General features: G+C 45.6%; 1 protein-coding gene across 4 annotated transcripts; it reads right to left on the reverse strand.

Moving 5' to 3' along the window:
• Positions 1 to 1,040: 1,040 nt before the first annotated feature.
• On the reverse strand, positions 1,041 to 22,759 carry CEPT1 (choline/ethanolamine phosphotransferase 1). 4 transcript variants are annotated; one of them, XM_072356332.1, is made up of 9 exons: positions 22,686 to 22,759; positions 21,195 to 21,598; positions 18,633 to 18,780; positions 17,590 to 17,731; positions 7,588 to 7,672; positions 4,097 to 4,228; positions 3,099 to 3,257; positions 2,180 to 2,305; positions 1,041 to 1,870 (listed from the first exon to the last, which is right to left on the reverse strand). In XM_072356332.1, exons 2-9 carry the CDS (start codon positions 21,531 to 21,533, stop codon positions 1,751 to 1,753), a joined length of 1,251 nt encoding a protein of 416 aa, XP_072212433.1. In that variant the 5' UTR covers positions 21,534 to 21,598; positions 22,686 to 22,759; the 3' UTR covers positions 1,041 to 1,750. The 4 variants fall into 4 exon arrangements, with proteins under 4 accessions (XP_072212433.1, XP_072212436.1, XP_072212434.1 ...); XM_072356335.1 differs by lacking the exon at positions 7,588 to 7,672 and adding an exon at positions 12,720 to 12,804; XM_072356333.1 differs by having other exon boundaries at positions 22,579 to 22,717.
• Positions 22,760 to 22,769: the final 10 nt, after the last annotated feature.

Below are 22,769 nucleotides of genomic sequence, written 5' to 3' on the forward strand. Positions count from 1 at the left end.
CACCTGAAGAGCAGCAGTGAGAGGCTGGGCTTACCCAGATGGAGTCTTCATCCAGATCTAAGATTAGATAGACTAAATATGAATGCTATCTACATCCCAGTTATCTGGAACTGCGACAGCTGCTGTACTGAAGGCTGTGTGACCAAACTCCACCACGCTTCCTGAGTGAGCATCACCATGCAAGGAAGGGTGCAAGCCTCTTCCAACAGAGGAAAAGCCAAGACTGCGCCTGGATACATTGCCATGGAGAAGACAGCACCTCACTCCCACTGCATGCAACGCCCCAAGCAGGAGCCAGCCCCACTTCTAAGGGAAGCATTTGACTGTATCAGAGCTGTTCTCCCCCTGCATTCTCTCTCTAGCCCCAGCAGTGCTGTGTCTCCCCAAGGACAACTTGGAAACTTCACCTCTGTCTGCAATAGACTGATGCTGAGAGTCCCTGCCAGGAGATGGAAGAAGGGTTTTGGTTGAGGGAGGAACTGCATTTTCTCCCCATTTCCTGTGAAAAATGGGTTCCAGGAAAACTGTCATCAATTCTCCATCACCACAAGCAGAACCCCTCACAGGCAGAGCTTTCAGCCTCCAGGCTCCCAGCACATCCCAACCAACAGCTCCCAGCAAACCAGAGCAGATCCTGCTCTGCACAGCAAACCTGGGCCCTTTGTTCAGGGTCTAGAATTCACCTTAGAGGCTCACGCTGCAGCACTTCACTTCTGCTTGTTTCAATCCCCCATTAGATCCAGCAGCCTCCACACTTGAACATGTATTAAAACAGAATAAAGAAGAACAACTTACCACATTACATAGCACAGACAAAGGCTTAGAGATCCCGGAATGACATCCCTGTAAAACTAAAGCATTATAAAACTGTTCTTTAAATAGCAATACGAGTGCTTGTTAAGTACTTCAATCCAACAGGACAGAGCCACACAACTGCTGCTCTCAGAATTCTTATTTATTAAGAGCAGAAATCTTGCTTAAGTTCCATACATAAAAAAGTAAACAGTAAAATCTTCTTATAGTTCCTTTCTTTTTCCCCCCCCCCCACTGAAGAAAATTGAGAAATAAGTTGTCTTTTAGATCATGTTTATTTAAAAAAATAAAATTAATTGACAAAGATACCACACTATTTTGCATGCTGGTCGTCCCTTCCTCCTGCAGAACCCTGCTCTGTATTCTCCAGCCAAGAAACCACTTTATCAGCAATGCTTCAGCAAATGAATCACATCAGCCTGGACTCAAACCTCAACAGCTGCTTCAGCCACACAAGTTAGTGAGATATCTGTTGTTACCAGCTCGGGTCTTTAGTAAATGAATTTCAAGTGGACACTAAACAAGTATTTCACTAAGAGATGATGAAATATTAAAATTAAAAGCAAGTCGTATTGCAGCTGTAATTATACTACATTAGAAACTTCAGTTGTTGGGGATCCATTCACCATACATAGATTATTCTGTAATCAAAGTAATTACAAAGAGAGCATTGCTCTCTGCATGCTTTCCTGGGCTTGGAACCAACAGAGTTGACTACATGTAGAGCTGACTAAGGTGTACTTGGAATTCACTCTCTCAGGCAGGAGACTAGTTAAGGAGTGTTATTGATAACAAAGAGTAAGAGCTATACAACATTGATGATTATAAATTACTTTGTTCTTTCCTGCTTTTTTTTTGCCTTAGTCTCCATCTTGCCATCCGTTCATGTAGAAAACCCACTCTTTTCTTGTTTTCTTCTATGGAGGCTCCCCGTTTATTAATGGTGATTAGAATGAGTGGAAGAAGACTTGATTCGGAACACGTGGATGTGCAGATGGGCAGCGATCTGGTTGCATACACTCACACAGTATCGAAGCAAATCAAAGAGAGAAAAGATCTGCCAAAGGAAGAGTTATACATTAGAACTACACTTCCATGACATCAATATGACCCTTCCTGGTAAGGCATCACCACAGATCTTCAAAACACTCAAAGCTCTGGAGATTTGCAGCATTGCTTTGTAAGCATATGAACTACGCACCAAGCAAACCCTCTTCACGTCAGCTTACATAAAGGCCTACTCAAGCAGATCCCCAGTGCCACCATCCTCAAAGGGAGCCAGCAAGGTTCAACCAATGCCAACAGCATGGAGGAAAAGAGCACCCAATGCTTGCAATGATAACTGACAAAGCAAACCCATACTTACCAGGGCAATCCAGAGTACAATATACTCATCAATAAAGCTGTTAAAATACTGGTCCAGAAACAATAATGCTGGGCCTATGAAAGCTGTATCGTGCAGGTGCATTTCACTTTTGGTCATGTGTGCAACCTGCAGTTAAAAAAACAGAGGAAGTTGAAGATATTAACAGACTCCAGCAGTGAGTGTGATTCACATAAAGCCAAACAAAGCTGCAGTTAAAGCCACGTTCCAGTACGATGCATCACATGTGCCAGAGCCCATCCTCACCCTACCAGCACAGCCATTGCTGTGACTGCACAGTGAGCTGGGCTTGCTTAGAAAGCAGCTTTTCCTCCATTGAGAGTTACACTCAACACAGACCCAGTTCACGTGGCAACACAACCTGTATGCACAGAACTGAGACTGTGTGGGGCAGCACTTGGTTAATCTGTTCCCTGCTACAACGCAGATTCTAACTACTATTTCTAACTACTATTTCTCCCCAGTTGGTTAGGTTAAACTCAAGCACTTGTCCCAAACTCCCACAGCTCTGTCAGTTTCCCTCCTCCCCCAACAAGCTTTCCTCTCCTCCACACATACATCAGGGGAAGGTTTCAGCCAGCTCTCCTCCAGCCCTGCTCACTGCCTACACACACAAACACACTGCAGAGGTGTGAACAAACAGCTGGGAAGGGGGGAGAGACAGAACCAAGGGATGGAAGGCCGTACTGGCTCTAACTGTGTAACTATGGCATCAGCATGGCGTTCACTGCTGCACTTCCAAGTGGAAGAAAGACTTGTGCTCCATCCCCTGCACCTCCAAACCAATGAAAGGGGGTTTATCACTTTGCTACACAAAACAGATGCAAGTCAGCAGATGGAATAACCAGAGAAGAGCTATAAGAAGTCTTAGCGCAGTAGCTATAAACTCTGGTGTACTTACCACGAGTTTGTTTGTTATCTTAGCAGATACAAAACCGAAAGTAAGTATATACAAGCAGGGGTGCTTTTCAAACAGCTGCACAGCAGATTTCTTGTAGATCATTGCAGCGAGTGCGATTACTGACCCAATATGAAGGAAGGGTGAAAGGACACTGGTTCCCTGCAGTGAGATAAAGTTAAAGCATTAAGTTGACAAAAACGTGCACGTTGCAAAATAATCACAGCAAGCCAAACACTCACATGGCAAGCAGACGTGTGGTTTTTAAACTACGAACACATGAAAAGCAATTGTGTCGCTACACCAGCAATAACAGGAACAAGATGTGGTGAAACACCAGCGAGCACCAGCTGAGCGTGTGGTCAAACATCTCCTGTGCTGAACAACAAGAGAGCAAGAACCGCTCAGTGGCAGCACTCATCACCCAGGCAGGGGCTGATGCTAACATTAAGCACTGGGAGAGATTTCCCTCTGTGCAGCTTAAAAAGCAATAGAACAGCCTTCTAAGCAGCCAGTCATTGTTAACCTGGCACAGAATGGCCTTCTGGAAAACCCCCTGGGCTTCACAATCAATATTAACCATTGTAGCAGAAAATACCTGTACAGAAATGTCTACTTTTTAAACTGGCAATAGGAACATTACTCAGAATGAGCAAAGCCATACTGATCTGCTTGACCAGCTTCCTTCTAAGTGGATTTCTGCACTGCATGTCTGTGAACGTCATGGAAATATGCATTTCTATTACCTGTTTGCTTTTGAATTAACCATATAAAACATCAAAGCGCCACAGCCTCTTTGAACACAAGAAATTTAAGACCTTTGACTTCCAAAGCTATTCTTATACACAGCCTACATTAACTTTTTTCTTCCCCAAGCCATCAAAGAACTGAATGGAAAACAGCACCATAATGCATCCTTCATGTGAAATGAAAACCAAGGTCGTGGCTGGGAAGCCACAGCATGCTGGAAAGGAACTAAGATGAGCAAACCCAGTACTCACTGCTATAGTGGATCCATTTTTGCCAACTCCACCTGTGAAGATTACACCAAAGTAGTTTGTACAGGAAAATATGGTTCCTGCAACAGTACAGAGGGCTGGGAATATTTTCACCTGAATATTCAGTATTGGGATCTTCAATGGAAAAGAGAAAAGAAGTTAAAGATGCACAAGCACACTAAAGGCAGGTTTAACACTTCTGGTGCACTCAAACACTCCACTTTCCAATGCTACAGAGACTTAAGATTTTATTATTACTTATGTTTACAGAGCACATCAGAGAAGTGTGTATTCTACCAATCATGCCTCCATTAAGCTTCCCGTGAAGAGGGACTCATCTTCAGTCACCTGGAAAGAACTGCCAAAAGTAGGTAGAAAGTGAAACCCAGAAGCAACAGCACCCAGTTACCAAGTGGGAAGATGGAGGCATCTGTTATCTCTTCTGAAACTGGTTGCAGGATGCACAGCTGCAGCCCATGATCACATCAGGCAAAGCAAGAGGCACTGGGGGTGATTAAATAAAGCCCTGTAAGAAGCTGGGTACTTGCCTTATAGGCAAGGCAGGGCAGTGAACAGATCAGACAAGTCATCTCAGTCAAGCAGGCCTGGGAGCACAAGCAGTTGGGTTGCTGAGTGGAAAAAGTGAGCACAGTCAGACCTGAAAAGCAGTTATTTCCTTCACTTGGTGACTGTTTTGAGCAGAACAGGAGAAACTAGAAATGAAGGCAGTTCAAATAAACCACAGCAAATACATTATGGGAGCAGGTTCTGAGACAGAGCTGCACAACAACGCCTTCCAACTCGATCTGCACCACCACTAAAACCTTCCCAGGCTCTTCACTGAGCAACTTCAACCAAACTAACACTTGGCCCCCAGCAGCAAGGAGCCCGGCCACAAACAGAGGCCCAAAAGAGGTCAGCTTGTTTCTATTTCTCACTTGCACTCAGTGTAGCTTTTAGCAGATAGGGATCATTAATTTTTCTGCTGTGTTTAACATGTTATGCTGCTCAACAGCTTAATCTCTTGATCTTTACAGGGCTGCATGTGGCAGCGTTAACTCCTTGCTGGTAGGCATTCTCTGAAAGCCAGCAAAGAAAGAGGAATGCCTAGCAAACAAAAGGCAGGTTGCTACAGACCAGAGCGCTAATTGTGACCATCCATTAACATTAGGAGATACAGGACCTGGGAAGGTCTCACCTCTGGTTAAGGAAGGTGCTGCCATGGTGGATTTGCTTTTCTGCCAGGAAGAAGAAAGCAATGGTGTGCCTCGAATGGGAATCAAGAGATTGAAGCTGAAGTTGCCCAAAGAAAAAGGGATTTTGCTGGGAGTATCTGATTCAAAGAGAAAGGCCACGCTGCACAGAGAGCTGCTCTGAAGCCGGGCACGTCCTGGTTAAACAAGCATACCAAGGTCTGGCTGGGAAAAGCAAACACGTTAACAAAAACAAGTGGCAACAGGCAAAGAGTGGATTAAAGAATGGTTGCTGGGGAGTGAATTCAAGCAAATCGTTCAACAGAAGACAAACCTCAGGCCTGCAGACTCATTATGGATTCTTCCAGATGCCACCAGGCTTCTGTGAGTGGTTAAAACAGAACTGGGAAGCAGACAGGCGTGGGCAGCAGCCAGAGGGACCCACACGACCTGTGTTTGCTCACTTTACTCACAGCTTTGCAAATGAGATCTCAGCTGCAGATGTGCTCATCATCCACTGAGACAACAGAGCAGCAGCACCTGGACACAGTGAAGAACCCCACACTGACACAGCACAGGCAGCTCACAGAGCAGACAAAGGCAATGAAAGCAACGATTGACCAAATACACAGCTCTGTATTCAGCAAGTTGGGATTGTTTTGCTTGTCACACATTAGCATCAGAAAGTGGAATATTTGAGCACACCACCACATGTTTCATTCCATTCACTTCCCCTCCCCAAGCAACAAATCCCAGTTATCAAAGCACCAATTCTGCTGTCATAGGAAATGTTAAATAGGGGTGGTTTCCTTATGTGATATATTTTGCTCTGCAAATAGCAAACAGTGTTTATCTCCGTAAATAACAGCAATCCCACAAGGAGAAAAAGGAAACCTCCTAATTGCCATGGGAAGCCTGATGGCATTTACTCTCTGGGGAGATTCCTCCATAATTCCAGAGCTGGACTTCAAAACAGCATTGGGAATTTGCTCTTCCAAATGCTGTAACAAAGTACTTCTCATAGACTCCATGAAACCCATAATAACCCAAAGTTCACCCTGCCCCAAGTCACACCACAGGTTGCTGTGGCAGAAATTGTTCTTTTTCTGCATTCCTTTTGGAAAAAAAAAAAAGAGAGAGAAAAGGAAACAGAATAAACTGGGAAATCCCAACTGGGAAGCTAAGCAATAGCTGCATGGATATTGGTGGCAGTAATGGCTTTGAAGAAGTCTGGCACCAGAAGCACGACCTGCAGCCTTCATTGCTTATACAGAGAAGAATACTATCCCTGCTGATGCTCTTTATGCACTTTGTAGAACCACTTGTGATTTCTGGGAGGGTTTCAGCTCAAACCAAAAAGCACACGAAGCAAAACGGAGGCAACCAAGGTTAGCTCCTCATGCCAGACACTCTCTCCAACATTAGAAGGTTCATTTCTCTGGTTTTAGGAAGCAGATTAGGAAAAAAAATAAATCAATCAGTGATTTGGGGGTGATGTGATTCAGAATTTTTGACCATCTCTTGGTTTTATGGCAAATCAAGATGCCCTCATCCACCTTCAGAATGATGCTCTGAGCACACAAACATGATCAATACCCAGGAAGGAAATCAATCCTTCCAGGGAATCAATCAGAAGTTACTTCTAGACATCTGTTTAATATATACATGTGCATATTTACATACATCCAAATGCCCAGCGTGGCTTTGTGATTGCTGAGCCAATAGAATACTTAACGTGTGACACTGCCTTGCAACAGCAGCTGAGCTGCCCTCTGAGCCAGGCAGCCCTTGAAGCCCACCTGCTCCTTGAGGGGTCTTTTTAAAGACAACCAATTTGTTTTGTGTTCTGTTGCCATCACCTAAGCAGGAGCTGAGAAAGTGCACCCAGGCCAAATTATGTACTGATGGTCCCCAGCTGATCTCCAAAGCCCTCCTCCATACCATCAGTCCAATTCAGTACTCTCCTGCCCCTGATCAACCTTGTGGCATGAAATGCATTCAAGTTTTGGCCAGCTCACTCGAAGGAAGCTGGGCTTCAGCAAAGGTGCATTTAAGAATGGGAAACATTTGGTAGCTTCCTACATGATAAACATGACAAAATAAAGGAGAATAAAGGGGTTTTCTTTTTAATTAACTCTGGTAAAACCAGTGTACAATTATCACCATTTCATTGCTAACTGTAAGGAAAGGGGAAGAAAAAAAAACCTGCCCCTCTCAAAGGAAGGCTGCAGGCAGGTGGTTCTTCTGGGTGTCTATGAGATTATTCATAAAGGATAAAGAGAAGAACATGAACAAAATTACCAGAGATTGCCAAAAAGGTGGTCCTCCAATCACTGCCAGTAAATGCATGATTATTATGAAGATTTGCACTTCAGTCACATCAATTCTGATTAAGCACAAAAAGCCAAAAAGAAAAGCAGAATTACTCAAAGCAGTTTCAAGTCAATTATCTGCAAGCTCAGCAGCTGCCCTTTATCGTGCACAGTGTAAAGAACTTGGAGATCCTGAGGGAAACAGAAGAGGCATCAATACCTTAACAAGCAAAAATACATTTCAGTTTCACTGTTAAAGTAAAAGCCGTGCTGTTTTACACTTTATTAATTCCATGGTGCAATAAAAATCCATTCTGCCCTTAATTTTGTTCCAGCTGACCACTGCCAGCAGCAGAGGCTTTAACCTTACCCATAAAATAAAACAGATGGTAACATCTGAAAGACGCTTTTAGCCACTATTATATTTTCTGCTGTATTATTTCCCCAATGAATGTTCTCTCTGAAAAGCATCATGCTTGAAAACAAAACACAAATCCCTGAAGATGGATGCAAACATCAGGTACAGACAGCTGCAGTGCTGCAGCTCACACAGTGCAGCATCCAGCAGTGAGAGCTGCAGCGGGGCAGGAAGGAAAGGCTTCCAGGAAAGACTGAGTTTAAGTCTTTGTTTTGAGGATCATAAGACAAAGTCTGAGCTAGCAAGAAGGGAAAGCAAAGCCCTACAAAGCAGCTCCAGGAATAGGAGGCAAAGATGGAAGCAAAATGCAAAGAGGACTCTGGTGTGTGATATGGAGCCATGCGATGCCATCTCATACTCAAATACTGAATCACAAATAATCCTTTGGGCCAATTTCACTACGAGGCTCCTTAAGACAGGAGACAAGATCTAAGACCTACTGATGACAAATTAAAAGCTTAAGCCACCAACAGAAATAAAGTGCATCATCTTAAGTTCAAGGGTGAAAACATTAGGGAACATTGCACCTAAGGGGACCCTCTTGTCACCTTCACTACAGCCACCGTCAGATGACAGTATATGCCTGATGCTGGAATTACCCAGTGGTTTTCTGGTTTGTTTTCCAGGCTCCTACTGCCAGATGGCTGCTGCTCAGGAGTCAAACAATGTAGGAATCTGAACTGGGAACCCATCAAAGCCAGATCACAACAGGGAACAACCCTGAGAAGCAGAAGCTGGGTAAAATGGAAAGGAGCCACACTGTTCCTCTATTCATTTAACTAGAGCTGATGCTGTGTTTGCAGTTATTTTAAGTGCAGGCTGCCTCTGTGAGCCACATTTCATCCCAGCATCTCCAAAGAGCAGCTCCTTGCTGCCCAAACCCAGCAGCTCAGCCTGCTTCCTCCGCAGTGCGGCAGCACCAACAGGGTCAGGAAACTGGCTCCAAGTGACCCAGCTAAAAAGGAAAGGGAAAGGGGTTCCTATCCCGGTTCATAGCATATCAGCTTTCCTTCTGCATACTTTGCAGCCTCCTGAGTGATGCAAGCACAGCACAGAGGGCAGCGGAAGGTCTGTGCTGCACTTCTTAGCAGCAGAGCAACGCTGCTGAACTGAACAAAAAGGGAGCAAAAGCACAGCAACAAGCTCTGACTTCTGACCGCAGTGGAAGCAGACAGAAAAGCTGTAAACAGCCCTTAAAAAACATCACAGTAATAAAAACTGAAAGGAGAATGCCTGGCCATGTGAAAAACTAAAGCAACACTGGTTTTGTCAGCAAAGCTACTGAGTAAAGGTAACATCCTGCACAGCAGCCTGCTTTGGTGGTTAGGGATGTTATTTGCAGAGCAGGTGGATACACAGTTCCTGCCCAAATACTCCACAAATAGAACTTTTCCTTTGAGACAGAGTTCTTTTGCACACTGAGGTGCCTCTTCCTATGAGGACAGAAAGACAAAATACTGCATAAGAAGAGCAAAATGTTTTTGTTTGAATGGAAAAGGAGAGGTGGCACCTGCACAAGGAGAGAGAAAGTGGCATTTGGCAATCAGAGCAGAAGCCCTGGGTTGTGCAGCCCCTGGTGGTATTACAGCAGCACAGCCTGGTACTGTACACAGACCTACAGGAAACCATTTCAAAGCAAGAAGGGAATGAGTCAGTTCAAAGCCTGAATCTATTTTCTCCTCGTGTTTGTGTGTTTAAATGCTGTGGTGGACATCCTAAGAAAAACAAGTGGGAAGAATTAGCAGCACAAGTCCTGCAGCTCGAATATGGGGGCTCCTCACAGCCTCTTCCCTGGGATATTTTCAGCAATCACTTGGGGCCACACTTCCCCTAACCTGACAGCTTTCTGCCTGCTGTTTCCTGATAGATTGAGTCACGTCAGCATTGCCCAAACAGTTTGTGATGTGGAGATGTATGGCACAACACGTAGCTGCTCCCCAGAACCTAAGGAACAAAGATGAAACGGTTCCCCGAGACATGCCCACGCTACAATAGAGGGATGTAAAGTCACTGCAAAGTTCCTCAACACAAACAAAGCGGTTTAGCTCCAAAGATTACCTTGTCAAATAAACCAAAGATTGTTTCATCTCCTACAAAACAAACAGAGGACCCCAAATTAAGTTCTGCTATAAAAATCACCAGGGACAGGCAAAGAACAAAGAGCAGACTGAAGGCAAAGCGACAGAGAACCCAGACGTGGTTTAACCACCTCAGAATGCCTCAATAGAGCCTTTAATTGCAGGGCTGGGAAAAAACACTGAAAGTGACTGATAGCTCACTGTGCTAAGAAAGAACAGAGGGCAGCAAGCAGGGACTGGATCAAATGACACCAACAACTACATGCTCCCAGTGAGAGCTCAATAAAGATTAACTGAGAATACCTGAGAGCTTTAGAACACACAAAGCCAGAGAAGCATGAAAGCTGTGAGTTTAAAAGGTGCTTTTCACGCTGTGCTGGTGTTCCTGACCCTGTGTGGCAGCAGCTGCTGAAGGTGCACACACTGCAACACATTGAACCTGCTCGCCTGCCCTGCCACACCAACCTCATGTTTACCACTTCTCTGCCAGAATAGCAGATTATCAGGAACAAAAGTGTTTTAACGCCTTCTATTGAGGGGCTGAGTATATTCTAGACCTTCATCTCATTACAGCTCCTGTAGATGCAGAGTATGCAGCACTAACCAGCACCGCTAGCACCTGGGTACAGCTCCTGCTTCTGGGCTATGAGAAGCAACAAAGCTTGAGTGAAACACTGCAACAAGACACATGGCACCAATAGTCACTGCAGGGTGAGAGTGCAGAGCTGTGGGAAGAGGTGTGCAGAGCTGCATTTACACTTCACAGTACAGTCACCCTGGTAAACTCTATTATTTAACTTGCATCATAAAGTCTTTGAGGGTTTTTTAACTGATAAAAACCTAGCTGACCTCCTAAAGAATCTCTCCATAAGCTAGAAGCATAAGCAAAACCCCATTAGCAATCTGGCTTTTTTTCCCCCCCCTCCTTAATGCATTAAAAGCCTTCCTGCCAGCACAGGCAACTGCAAGACTTGGCTATGGTGAAGGAACCTACACACCCCATATTGTGCCCCTTTGACAGCAGCTCCAAGACAGGGCTATGATTATACCTTCATATCGAAAATGACTGCCACTTGAAGCAGCTATCAGATGTCAAACAGCAAAAATAGCAATTTCCTGTAGCTTATCCATTTCAGAGACAGAGCAAGGCTGGAATGAAATCTAATACCACTGATCTCAAACTGCAAAATAAGTGTGATGCTGTCTGTGCGCCAGGCAAATCACCTAGAAGCAGCAGCATCTTCATTTATTAGCTAAGACTAAAAATACAGATGCCAGAGGGCATCCAAATGCAAGAATTTAAGGTGATTAAGGCTGTTCTGGAATTTGGCATGCCTAACATTAGTGCATGTGGTGGGAACTGTCATAGGTAAACACTCCACATTCTGCTGCTGGAGGATGAGAAGCAGAACTCACACCCACTGCATGCAGCGGTGCCACCAAGCAGCATCTATTTGCTAAGCATGGCAAAGCATCCTTCCCAAGGATGGGGTCAATGGTGGAATCTAGGCAAATCTCCATTAGTTCCTCCCCAGCTGTGCAAAGGGACAGAACTCTTCCCTGCACTGCACCCATTCTAACCTATTCACTTTCACAGCACACCCACCAGACACTGCCCAAGGGATGCTGCACACACCTGGCTGCTAACACCACTGGATTTAAAGCAGAGCCCGTACCTAGTAGTATGCTGAAAGAAGATGTTGAGCTGAAACACACGGAAAACAAACAAGAAAAGAATGGTATAATAGTCATCAGCACAGCTTTAATTAAGGACGTGCAAGCCTGTGAATTAGAGAAGATTTTCATTTTAAAGTCTGATGCAGTTCTGAGAAGGCTATTACATACAGGGCCACCCTTATGCCCCCAGAGAATTCAGGGGTAACGCCTGGCGAATAATCCAGGAGAAACAAGAAGTCTCAAAAACCCCAACTCACAATCCTATTGGTGGCATCTGATCACAGGGAGGGAGCAGACCAACCTGGTACACAGCACTAGTAAAGCTGAAATAAGAAAAGTCCTTCCTGAAGGGTGGCAAAGCAGCAGAAAGGACTCTGAGAATCCAGACAGGCAGAAAGTGAAGTCACTTCATGAAACTACAAGCACAGTTAATAGACTGTAATAGACTCCAAGACTGGAAGATGAAGGTGAAGCCATATAGCTCAAGAGAAGCATTTCTAAGCAGTAACCAGCAGCACTGTGCTAACACACAGCATACAGCTCCCTATATCAGCTCGTTCCTTTTTCTCCCCTGGTGAGATGGTATGTAAAGAAACACCTCTCTACTGCTTCTTACAGCACACTGACAGAGCTGCTTCCATAGCCCTTGTTATCATCTGGGTGAAGGCCTGCAACAAAACAAGCAATGCTCACAGCAAGCTGTTATTCCTCTTCAGGGCAGCCTTGCTTTGTTTCCAAGCAAAAGCACGATGCTTTCAGAGAAAAACCATGTTGTTAGATTGGATTTTTACTGCTCTTTCATACTTAGCAAACATTTTTTCCTGCTCTTACAGCACGTGTGAAATACCCTCAGAAAGATGCATTTCCTATCCCAGTTACTCTGTGCATGACAAAGGTGCTGGCGAGGCTCAGTCCATGCCACCACTGCTGGGAGCATTAAGGCTTTACCATGTAGTTCCAGAACGTGGGCCCCAGGAATCCTGTGAGGAGGTGCATGACTATTGTACAGAGCACCGACTCTGTAACATCAAATCTACATGCGAGGGAAAGAAACATTTCAAAACATTTAGTTTTAAGCACTCGGGTTTTGGTGAACCCATCAGAGCAGATTTGTTTCGGAGGTGTAAAATAAGATGCAGAAAACCACTGTGCCATGTTATAAGAGTCATCACTGAGAGCATTTAAAGGGTGAGAAAAAGGGCTTTAGCAACCACAAAAAGGGACAGCATTAACAAATTCAAAGTGTTGTCACCCATGTGGGATTTACATACAGACCTTACACAATTCAGTGTTCTACTCAACATGTGATAAAGTGTGATGGTTACTGGATAAGGAAACAGGATTAAACTCCTTGCTACAGATCACAACAATTAAGAACAGCCCAAGAGCTCTCATCTCCCCATCCCATCCTCAAGCCCATACAGCACAAAATACTTCAATGTTAACAAGTCCTTCTTAGGGCAGTGCTTCACAAAGTCCATTTAGAACAGCAGCAACCAACATGCCCTGTGGTCAGGGAGCAGAGCAGCACCAGTGAGTGACAGAGGACAACGTGCATTACAGTCCCATGCCCCAGTCTCCATCTGATACCCATTTTCTGTTTCACTACCACAGTCAGTGTTTAAGGAGATCTAAAATCCTTGTTTTAGGGAACACAGGAAGATAAAGTTGCACACAACACACGACAGGCATTTCTGAACAGATGCACTTTTCTCCCTACATTACTCACCTTGGCATGTGCTTAACTTTGCTCAGATGCTGGCAGCAAGAAGCCTTTTGTGTGCTGGCTGCTCTGCCAGGTTCCCTCATCAAGCTGGTAAGAGCCCTGAGCTTAAGGCACAACTGATTAGTCGTACATCAAGAATACACACTTGTCAGTACTAATTTATTGAGCACATTGAACGTGTAGCTTTTTGGAAGGTTCTGTTTGATGAAACAACTCATTGGGCTTTACAAGCGTCACCCTGAATCAAGCTGCAGTTTAGAAACAGCTGCAGTCAATTCTTGTCTAGAATGTTGAACTAAAAGGATTTCAAAGTTAAGAGATTTCCTGAGGAGAAGTGAACCAACCAAGAACAGGAAACAGACACTTACACTGCCCTAAATCACACCAGTCAGCACTGACACAGCCCTTCTGCAGCGCACAGCTCTCCTCTACGTACAGAATTCCCTGCAGCAGCCCCAGGCAGCACAACAAGGCAGACAAGAGCAGCACTCATGTCCCATCAGCAAATGGAACTGATGAGGCTGGGAAACTCACAGGGTTGTGTTTATTACTTCAAATTCTGCATAGCAGCACTCTGCTCTGAGAGACTGTTGTTCCATCTGTTGTATCCCTGCCTACCAAGCGTGCAGTGGGATTACTCAGGCTGAGCAATGACCTACAAATCTGAGCATGAGACAACAGTGTGTTTTCTTAAGGGAAGCACTGCAGCAAGAAAAGAATGTTCATCATCACAACACAGAAGAGAAAGGCTGTGAGACACACACTGGAGCTCAAATGCTTTGTTTGAAGGGATGTTACCGAGTTTAGTCTCAACCCATCCCAATTTACCATAGCACCACTTGGGTGCTATGAAATATAGAACACCAGAGAGATGAGCTTCGTTCTGGCTGGTTTCTGAAATACAGCTCCAGTTATTTGCTTTCTCCTTTCCACCTCAGCAGTCATACAGCAGCAGGGCTCACAAGGACGACCAACTGGAACTATCTGAACTGTTCCTTCCTCTCAGCATTTACTGATATGCCATTATAAAACATCCTTAGGAACTAATTCCCATTGTTTGTATACACACACAATGGATTTCTACCAGTGCCAACTTGCCATATTTCAATTCAGCAGGGTTAGGGTAAACCCAGTGAATAACTCACAGGAGAAGTGATGGAAATAACGACGCAGCAACATCCTCTTGTCTCTGGGTGGGTTGCAGTGATCTCAGCACCACCCATCAAGCTCAGCACTGCTGAGCGTGAAGGAATCCCTTCTGTTCTGCACCATGCAACTGTCTGTGCTGCACCAGCATCTCTGCTGTGGTCCTTGCGTCCCTCAGAACAGCAGTTCAGTTGCAATGCAGAATCCAACTCTGCTCCAACAGTGACTAAGAGCTCCAGCTTCACTTCTAACCACTCTGGATTTGAGGCAGCTCCTGCAGAGTCAGGCTGCCTGCACGCTGACCTTGCAAGGTTAAATGCAGAACTGAGTCAGCAGAAACAGCTTCTCCTAATATATTTCCTAAAACCAGAGCAATGAGCAGCTGTGGAACAGAATCCAAGCAGAATGAGCCTGGGTCTAGAACTAGAGCTAGAAATCACTACAGCACAGCTAACAGCAGGCAAACTCCATTCAGGCTTTATGTCCCATCTCTCTGAATGCTCTCCATTGCTTCAGGATGTCCCCAGGACACCAGACCTGCTTCCACACAGACATGTAGAAGCAAGCTGGATGCAACAGCTTGATGTCTGTGACACAAGAGATGCAGTTTGCCAAACCAGAGATGCCCCAGTTACGGCACAGCTGTACTCACCCAGCACTAAGCCTGAAACAAAGCACACCCTGCATTGTGGCCCAGCTATTCCACAACCCAGAGAAACCAGGGCAGGAAAACAAAGTAACTATTTGCACCACCAGAATATCATGTTATCCTGCAATTCCAGACCACCCTACAGCAGTGCAGCACATCCCTGCTCCCCCACACAAGCCCATTGCTGGGGGAGATGCCTGCTTCTGAACAAAGCCTCCACACAACACACCAGCCGTGCTGCTCCCCGCTGCCCCTGCACTGTTGATGTTGCTACAATGACTCGTACTGTGTCATACCCAACTTCCAGAGGGATCCAGCTCCCTCGCTGTGGATGCTTACACAATACTGACCTCTAGCGACTCTGAGCCACTGAACCCAACTGCTCCGATCAGGGCATCAGCTGCCAGACTCTAATAAAAATGTTAATATTAAATAGAAAGATGGAGACAGATCACTGCATGCTCGCTGTCTCAACAAGCCTAGAGAACCCAGGCTGGCTCTGATGTTGTTGAGGGGAGAAAGACCCAAAACAGCTGGTGCGTTCAGTAATTCAGTTTTTGGTCTCTACCTGCAATAAATACTCCATAGCAGTTTAGCAGAAGCAATCTAATTTGCTCCTCCTTCAGGGCAAACACTGCTGCTCTGCAGATGGACTTTATCAGCAAGCCAAGTTGATTATAGGCTTAACTGTTTAAACTTGAACTGTGTTTAAGGAGAAAAGTATTAATCTGTCTTTATCAGCCTGTTGCTGTTTTGAGCCCCTAACGGCTTGCCTACTGAACTGACCTCTGTAGTTAAATACAGTTTCTAAGCTGCACCTGAGGATACACAGACAGGAACAAAACACTGCACACTGAAACCTCTGCTGCCCATTCCAACAGCTGTCTATGACTCTACTTAGGAGTGAGAACAACGAAGCCCACGTGTGCCTGCAGATCTGAAGAGACAGATGCAATATTGACTTGTACTCAACCTCACGTTTGGAGAAATGGAAGACTCAGAAAAAGGTAATTTGTAACAGTGAGAATCAGTTCACAGAATAAACAGGCTCAGCTTTTTCACCACAGAAACAAATGTCACCTTGTGGCAGCCTATTAACCTTATGACACCAGGCAAAGAACAGATGTGTTTACAACACAGCGTAGGCTGTTATCTGAATTGCCTTCTCTAAGCTAGCTACATACTGATGGATCGAGTTTTCATAACATAAAGCCATGGAGAACAACAGCATCTGCTGCAGCGTGAAGATCCCCACCAAACCAAAGTTACAGTGAACAGCAGGAATCATGCACACATCTGCTCAGAGCAGAGACGTGCCAGGCAGCTTTGACACCTACATCTGCAAAGTCAAGCACATGCCAAGGTTTCCTGCTCTTTGATTGATAAGAGGAAATCTGCCATTATCAGCACCCCACAATGCCCACAGGGAGCTACAAAGCATTCAGTACTGAGAGCTTCAGTAGAGTGTGACAAAAAAGTCTTAAAAACAGCCCTAGTTATGAGCTAAGTGTCTTATTAGTGCTCTGCCCATAAGAACTGGGACAGACCAGAGGTCCATAACTGCACTGCTTTAGCACTGAGTAGCTACAGGTGAGCAACAACATCATAAACAGCACACACTGCAGCACTGTTTCAAAATCCCATCCAAACTACGGGTGAATTTCAGAGGTTTCCAGGTACAAATTCATTCTGCAGCTTATTTATTTGAAACATTTTAGGTTGCAACATCACACATCCCATGTGAGGGCTAACAAATCCCATCGCTCAGTCAGTCCTTGGGAACCTCACATACAAGTAAATGCAGCTTCAGCTGCTGGCTTCCTAGGCATCACATTTCCATATCATTACTGACTGAACAATAACCTACAGTGAAACAGATTCAGGAATTCAAGATGCAGTCACAGTATCAATTAATACACCGTCTTTAAGAGTTACGCTGCATAGTAAAGACAGAGTCAAGTACACCACCAGAAGTAACACCAAGAGAGAGGTGGTTAAGGCAGATTTCCACCACCTGACAAAGCTTTACCACCTCTGAGATGAAGCCCCATGTTCTCCCCTTATATCTTTAAATCAAATCATAAGCTCCTAGGGTGACAAAGGGATATTGTACTGCTCCTAGGACAAGCTAAACAACATTCAGTACTAACTGGGGATCCAACAGCTACCAAACGCTCTAAGCACATAGATACAAATATAAGCAATTTACTACTGCTCCAGTGCTAAGAGCTACAATCACAAGGAGGGATGAGACAGGAAAGCCATCCAACTTTACTTTTCAGCCCAGGTTTACTTACATGCCAAAGCGCAACGTTCCAGAGACGTACGTCTGCCAATGTGCGCAGTAAAACATGAATGTTCCAGCAAAACAACAAAAGAACATCCAGTCAGGGTTCGTCCCCAGCTGCACAGCAATACAAGTTCCCAAAACCACAAAGACTGCAGAAGAAAATCAGTCACAGAGTAAAAATATAAAGTGTGTGTAAAGATCCTTACCAGCAGCATATCTAACAAAGGACCCAGACAGGAGAGCGTAAAGGGTATCCTCATGGGTTTTGTTTTATAGACATGTTATAAGAGATAAATATTTCTATTAAAACTTAAGGCTATTACAATTCCTATCAGTTAACAGAAGTTCTCAGTGTTAAGGGTTGCTGTCTCCTCCATTTTTAGCAGGGCTGGACACCAGCAGATATGAGCAATTTAAGCCCGAGAACAGAACTGAGGGGTTTCCTCACCACAGCCAAGCTTTGTTGAACATCTTTCCCCATTTTAAGTTGCATTATATCGCCAAGAAAACCCAAGCTTTGCCATTCAAGATGCATAAGGCATTAGTTTATTTTAACTCAAGGCTCTGATAGAAGGATTCATACAAATATAAAGCACAAGAGCTTCAGAATTTAAATAACTAAGAGCAATTGATCATCTCCTTTAGTGAGGGTGAACTCCAGGCTGGTTCAGGGAACTTCACCTACCTGGTAGGGATGTGACCTGACCAACACTACCCAAACTCAGCCTTCCACTGCCCCACTGCTCAGGCTCCAAATGCGCCCTGCAATTTGTTCTGTACAAGTTAGAGCTACGTTAATACAGGAGAACACTTCCACTGTCTGTTACAGTCAGTTTTCAGAACTAAGACTGAGGAAGCATACACAGAACCACTGCACTTAGTGACGTGCTTGAGAAGACACTCAGCTATCAACACTACAGCCTATGGAGAGAAAGCTAAATGGAAAACTAAACAACTCACAGATCAGTAAAGGAACTTTTCCTATAGTCCATATTTGACCCTTGAAATACTAATTTAATCTTCATACTTCAATTAAACAAATGACAATACCTGTGGAAAGGGAATCACAGCCATGATCAAAAAGTTCTCCCAGGGGAGTGCTGCTGTTTGTCCTCCTTGCTTGCTTCCCATCTATAGCATCCAGAGATTGGTAGATGAAAAGGCCACAAGCACAAGCAATGTATGCCCAGGGAGGTGCCTAAGGAAGAAATTGTCAGTGAGGGTAAAGGATGTTTTAAACTGTAAGGACGTGATTTAACTTTAGACCGTCTGAAACTCACTTTATAGCTTTGCATTTTCACATACTTCCTCACCTAGAGGTCTGTAAAGCCACGTGAATGGATCTTTCAGTAGCTTGCAGGGGCAGGCAGAGGGAGTTAAGGAATGTGAAACAGCCAGTCATTGTTTGCTTTGTTACTAAGTTTAATTGGTATAACGCATTTTCTAAGCAGGAAGCTGCATCTGAAAAAAGACACCGCACTGCACATGCAAAGCAGGACAGAGTTGCACCCCTTCTAGCTTCTATTTCCTGTAGGGGAATTTGTAAGCTGGCTGAGCAATGTAGGAACTTTACACCTTCGTAGCCCCAAAACATGGAACTGCCTCCCAAACACTCAGCTCACCTTCACCTTGCTCCCATGCTCAGACCTTTGGTTGCACTACACTTCCTGAGCTCTGACAAGCAGCAGGGCTCCACAGCACCTCCACTATTATTTCTACTACTGTATGACAGCAGCTTTGCCAGATCTCTGCTAACAACCCCTTAGTATTCATAAGTAGCAATTTGTATGCCAATAGAAATGCAGGAGGTATCACATCGCCTGGCTTCCTCTGGCCTACACAGCCTTGACTCATTTGTAGCACATCCAGCTGTTCTCTCCTCCTCTTGCATTGTTCTAAAGCTGCCACCCGCCCTGCTTTTAGCTGTGTGTCTATTCTACCTACTTGCATTTTCTCTTAGCTACCAGCAAAGCTGTAAGGGCAAGCTACATTCCTATGACTCCTCCTGTTGACAAAAGGTGTAGCCAACTTGCTCTTGAAAGGAGCAGAACTAAGACTGAGCTGCAAGGAAGAGTCAATTTACACCTCAAGGCAGTACTGCTCTCAGAAGAAAACTGTGTTTCTAGAATCCCAAAGTCCCATTTTCACCCCAGACAGCTGCCTGACACTTCAAAGCGGAATGCTGCAGCTCCACCACAGAGCTGGCATCCCACTGTTACGCCAGAACACAGGGATGCGGTGCCAGATGGCAACGAGATCAGGCTGAACACCACCTCAGCTTAAAGCCCTTTTTCAGCTGAAGTGAGAAGACAAACCCACTAAGCTCAAACTCCCAAGCTGTTAAACGTGTAACAACTGCAACACAGCCAACCAGGGCTGTATGGTTCCATAGCTTGCTTAGCATGAACGTCAGAAGTTTCATTACTAACCACAATACAACTGTGCTCTAAATGCAGCTGAGGTTCAGTGCCTTGTACTGTTATCAGAGTAAGCAGCAAGTTACAGTCGCATAGCAATGCTGCTGTCTGAACCAGGAAGGAGCTGGGGTGCACAGCATCAACCTACATGGGTTTTATAGAGTTCATGAAGCCAGTAACTTGAAATGCCTTATAAAGACCTCTGCATCCTTGAAACTAGAAGTTACAAGAAGGTGAGACCTGAGAACAGGTCATGAGTATTTAGTACAGTCAGCACAAAGGACACAGCTCCTGGCTCTTACCCAGCCTTCTCACATCACAAACTGCTCAGGTGGCATGCTGCTCCAGAGGACCATCTTCTGTTCCCACAGCACATAACACATTGTGTCTGTGGTCCTCATCTGAGCTACTCCATAACACGCTCTGCCAGGACCACATAGGATGCAGAAAGACACTCCTTTAATCCAGCACACAGGGGTTAGTTACGTTAGCCATGGAGGAATCAGCCTGCCCTGATCTGCTGAGAGCATTTTGCCTGTGCTCAGGCCCTGGTTTGATCTAATATTGCTCACTGTTTTGCAACTCTAGCTGGGTTTGCAGCACTCATCTGCCAATCAAGTCACCCTGCTCTTCTTGTTGTGTAGCAATTCCAGCTCAGATAGCTGAAGGTGACTAACCCAGTCACAAACAGGGAAAGCAAACAGGCCAAAAGCTCCACAAGCAAGACATGTCAACCTATTTTTTAGTTGCCTGCACATGAATCATAGAATGGTTTGGGTTGGGAGGGACCTTAAAGATCATCTGGTTGCAAACCCCTGCCATAGGCATGGATATCTCCCTCTGGAACAGAATGAACTCAAGGATATCCTTGAGAGGCTGCAGCATCATGCAGCAGGTCCATCCCAGCTGCTGCCCTGACAGCTATTTTGGTACTGGACTCCATTTCACACAACACCTACTGGCCCACAGGAACCCTTTTCCACCAGCCCTCAGCAGAACACACACCCCAAACCCTGCACTGCTCTTCCTGCATGCAAGCACTCACCAAGGCACCAGCATTACAACCACTGGTATGGAAACTGTGCACTACTCATGGAGAGACAGTTCCCCATAAACACAAGAGCCCAGCGGGGAGCAGTGCCAACTGCGATCAGATCACAGCAACTACACAGACTGTCATCGGCCCAGAACTTACCTGCTCTGTAGCTGTTGGGCAGTAGTATACTAATAGCAGGGTTGTAAATATATTTATTAACAGTCCAATGATGGTGATCAGATTTGGGGCAATCCAGGCTGGAACTCTTCCAACTAACCATTCCCAGTAACCTTGCATTAGAGGTTCAAGCAGCGACCGTCCAGCACTCTGATACTTGTGTTCTTCTAACCGTTTCAGCTGGTGCTTTGACAAGGGAGGCGTAGGCAACTGAACGAGTTTGCTTAACACACAGGCAGCAGCAGGACCGTGGGCACAGCCTGCAGGGGATTCCAGGTGCGACTCCCCATATCGCCTCTTGAGGTTCCGATGCCCACTCATGGATTGGGGTGGCGTCACAGTTTCTGTTTGGCAGGTAACAGCTGTTACGGAGAATCATTAAGATCCTGCAACATAAAGGGTTGAGATGCATCAAAGGTGAAGGATGAAGGCAGGTGCAGCTGCTCCACAGAGCAACTCATTTGCTAGCAGCAAACTAAGACTGTACAGAAGTTCTCCCTTAAAAAAGAAAGATATTTGGAGAACTGTTGGGGGACAGACAAGAAAGAACGTTCTCAATGCAGTTACAAAGCAGCAAGTTGCACTGTTTACCTTTCTTGATGCCTACAGAAGCAAATATCCTGCAGCCACCTGCCTAAGTTTCATCAGCAGCAGAAACTTACAGCACGTTGCTGCCTGACATTACAGGCCAAGGCACAGTCAGGCCCCTCACAGCTCCCCAGGGGATTATACATAACCCACAACGAACCCTGCTCAGATTATCAATCACTGGCAGTACAGATAAAGTTCAGCAGGCCTGAAGCAGCTTTGCCTCTTTGGCGAGGACTAACAAACCCTTTAAGCAGGAATAAGGGCTTTCTTTTTGTTCCACTTTGCCTTAAGTTTAACCCGATCCAGCTGAAAGCTTGTTGCTTTTTCACCTTTTAACTAAAAAACACGCAGAAGATACAGAGCTCCAGCCATCTAAGAGAAGCCATGGGGCCAGGAGCAGCATCTCCAGCACAAGGACCTCTGTGGTATCCCAGGGCAGACGGCCAACAACACATAACCCTCCATACAGATGAACAGAGAGGCGACAGAAAAGGAAAGTTTGCTTTTGAGCTGAGGGTCACCCTATGTAAATAAACACAACTAACCGTTAAGCAAGAACCAGCCATAAACCAAAGGTCAACCCGCGGCGTTAAGAACAAACACTCCAATTTCCAGCCCCGATCTGCTTCATTAAAGCTAATTCCGACAGCGCGGAGCTCCGCGAGTGGGAAGGGAAGGCAAAGCTGGGGGGGGGGGGGCACCTCCAGGCCCAGCCCAGCGCCCCGTCCCGGCCTCACGCACAGCAAGGCCCGGCCTGGCGGCGCCTGTCCCTCACCTGAGCGCAGCCCCACGACCCGCCCCGCACACACAGCGCAGCCCCGTCCCGCAGGACCCCGAGGCAGCCCGCAGAGCGGCGGGACACGCACAGCACCCAGCCCTCACCTCAGCCTCCGCGCCCGGCGCTGCTTTACGACGCTTTTGCGACAGTCGGAAACGAGGAGGGGAGGGGGCGGGAGGGTAAGGGGC

Source organism: Excalfactoria chinensis, chromosome 23 (genome assembly GCF_039878825.1).
Source record: "Excalfactoria chinensis isolate bCotChi1 chromosome 23, bCotChi1.hap2, whole genome shotgun sequence".
Lineage (NCBI taxonomy): Eukaryota > Metazoa > Chordata > Aves > Galliformes > Phasianidae > Excalfactoria > Excalfactoria chinensis.

Excerpts from the sequence above, each read along its gene's own strand:
- CEPT1 (XM_072356332.1), bottom strand. The coding sequence starts at position 21,533 with ATGAGTGGGCATCGGAACCTCAAGAGGCGATATGGGGAGTCGCACCTG. Across the intron at positions 3,258-4,096 it reads AAAATGGATCCACTATAGCA|GGAACCAGTGTCCTTTCACC; the intron begins GTGAGTACTGGG and ends ATCTCACTGCAG. Across the intron at positions 1,871-2,179 it reads TTGTACTCTGGATTGCCCTG|ATCTTTTCTCTCTTTGATTT; the intron begins GTAAGTATGGGT and ends TTCCTTTGGCAG.